Genomic DNA, 2397 nt, shown 5'->3' on the forward strand with positions numbered 1-2397 from the left:
AAGCTGGCTGGACGCCGCGATGGTTCGGAGAGAAGTGGAACCGGAGGAGGATCATGTGCGTTCAGTTGTCTGAAGAAGCCAACAGAGACGGATGCGATTTGACCTTCTCGATCGTCCGAGATCGGACGCTTGATGCGTACAAAATGAAGTGAGGATTAGATAGACATAGGCGTCTTGTCTGTAGCTGGATGGTTGTTGAACTTCAATTAGATAGAGCTAAAATTACCATCTGGCGCTTCCACAGCAAGGACACGCAAACTGTTCCGTTCACGTCTAGCATGTGAAAAGTCCACCTCACGCCATGTGATCCAGTACTCGCAGCCTGAAGAATCCCAGTCAGAAATCCTAGTTCCATCCTGGCGGTTGGTTTGGCGATGAGCGGACAAGATCACGCGAAGCTCACGGCCGGAGTAGCGCAGCACACGGGCCCCGCCGCTGGCTGATGAGCTCATCTAGTACCGCATCGGCACAAGGCAGCGGCACCACCACCTTGTCCTCCTCCTCCGACCCGAAAGGCAAAAGCTTCCTTCAAAAGGGTCTTTTTTTCCTTGATTGTTGAGAGTGAGACAAGCGGGAGGAGTGGGGAGTGACTGAGTGAGCACAGTGAGCGAGCTGCTCTGCCGCAAAATCATGGAGTCCTTCAGCTTCCTCAAGTACCTGCGCGGCGGAGCGGTCGCCGGCTACCAGCGCGCGCCCGTGCCGGCCACGACCATAGCCGCGTCTCCCTGCGAGGACGGCGGCGGCGGGGGCGGGGACGTCGTGGACGACGACGCGGCCTTCTTCGACCTCGAGTTCGCGGTGCCGGCAGGCGACGAGGGCGCCGCGTCGGACGAGGCGGAGGAAGAGCGCGTCGAGTTCAACTTCTCCGTCGCCGGCGACGTCGCGTCCGGCGGCGCCGAGGTGGTGGCCGTGGAGCCGGTCGGCGACGACGGCGCCGTCGCGAAGGAGGCGGCCGCGACGGCGGAGGCGGAGCCCCCCGCGGCGTCGTTCCTCCGGCCGGCGACCAAGTTCCGCGTGCTGCTCCTGAAGCTGAGGAAGCCCAAGCTCGCCGCCGCTCCAGCTGACGGCAACGGCGCCGCGGCTCCCAAGCCGACGAACCGGTTCCTGATCAAGTTCCGGGTGGAGGACGCGCCGTTCGCGTCGCTCTTCACGCGGGACACCAGCTCCCGCACCTCCGACGCCGGCGCCAGGCCGGCGCTGCAGGCGGCCCAGCCTTCGGATGCCGTGGCGATCACGGCCGAGGAGCGGCGCTTCGCCAAGGAGGTGGTGCTCAAGTACCTCAACAAAATCAAGCCGCTCTACGTCAAGGTCTCGCGCCGCTACGGGGAGCGGCTGCGGTTCGCGGGCGCGAGCGAGGGCGAGGAGACGGACGCGGAGCCGGAGCCCGAGCCGTCCCCTTCCGCGACGCCGGCCCCCTCCACCCAGCCCCGCGCCGCGGCTGCGGCGCCGCCGCAGCCGCAGCCGCAGCCGGCCGTCGTCGTGGCCTGCGGCGTGCGGGCGCCGCGCGCCGGCGTGCCGGCCGGGCTGAAGCAGGCGTGCAAGCGGCTCGGCAAGAGCCGGTCCGCGTCCTCCGCGGTCGCGGCCGCGCCGTCGCCGTCGCAGACGCCGCCCACGCCCACCGGCGGCCAGCCGCAGCGCCGCGACGACTCGCTGCTGCAGCTGCAGGACGGCATCCAGAGCGCCATCGCACACTGCAAGCGCTCCTTCAACGCCTCCAAAGGTACGACCATCAATAGTATACCCTTCCGTCCTCGTCTGCTGTTGGCCGTCGGTGGCAGCTAGACGTCGGCCGTCCTGACTTTTGTTTGCGAACCGCAGGGTCCGAGTCGCCGCTGCTGCGCTCCATGACCGACCCGGCTCCGAGGACCGGCGGCGCGGCCGACGCCAAGGACGGCGGCGACGGCGCGTGAGGCGGAGCCGTCCGGATTAAGTGGTGATCGCCGTACTAGTGAAATCTTAGCCTAGATCCATGCTAGTAGTGAGTAGCATTTTTAATTAATTCTAGTTGATGCCGGATTAAGAAAACGTGCATGTGTGCGCGCCCTTGTCTTAACGTGGCCAAGAGCTTGTCTTTTCGGCCGCGATGAACTCCTTGGCGCCGTTCTATCTGAATAATCTGGTAGTGCTAGTAGTAGCGTGCATGTAAAATATGTCCACCCCCCAATGTGAAGTTGATTATCGACTCTTCTCTCCGGCGTGCATTGTTGCTAGTGATTTTCTTAGTTTTAAGCTAGCTAAGGACTAGTGTCATGTCGCATATCATTTGATTGGTTACAACTGGGTTTTTTTTTCAGTTGGAACTGTAGAGGTTTTTTCACTTATAAATAGTATGCAACTAAGAAGAATAAATATCTACCACTAGACAGTGGATTGCAACTAGTTATATCAGTTAAAAGA

The 2397-nt window shown here is 61.9% G+C and overlaps 1 protein-coding gene across 1 annotated transcript; it reads left to right on the forward strand.

The window, feature by feature from the left end:
- The first annotated feature begins 475 nt into the window (after positions 1-475).
- LOC127341969 (probable membrane-associated kinase regulator 2) lies at positions 476-2188 on the forward strand. The gene is made up of 2 exons (XM_051367909.2): positions 476-1720; positions 1819-2188. Exons 1-2 carry the CDS (start codon positions 631-633, stop codon positions 1908-1910), a joined length of 1182 nt encoding a protein of 393 aa, XP_051223869.1. The 5' UTR covers positions 476-630; the 3' UTR covers positions 1911-2188.
- Positions 2189-2397: the final 209 nt, after the last annotated feature.

This window comes from Lolium perenne, chromosome 3 (genome assembly GCF_019359855.2).
Source record: "Lolium perenne isolate Kyuss_39 chromosome 3, Kyuss_2.0, whole genome shotgun sequence".
NCBI classification, from domain to species: domain Eukaryota; kingdom Viridiplantae; phylum Streptophyta; class Magnoliopsida; order Poales; family Poaceae; genus Lolium; species Lolium perenne.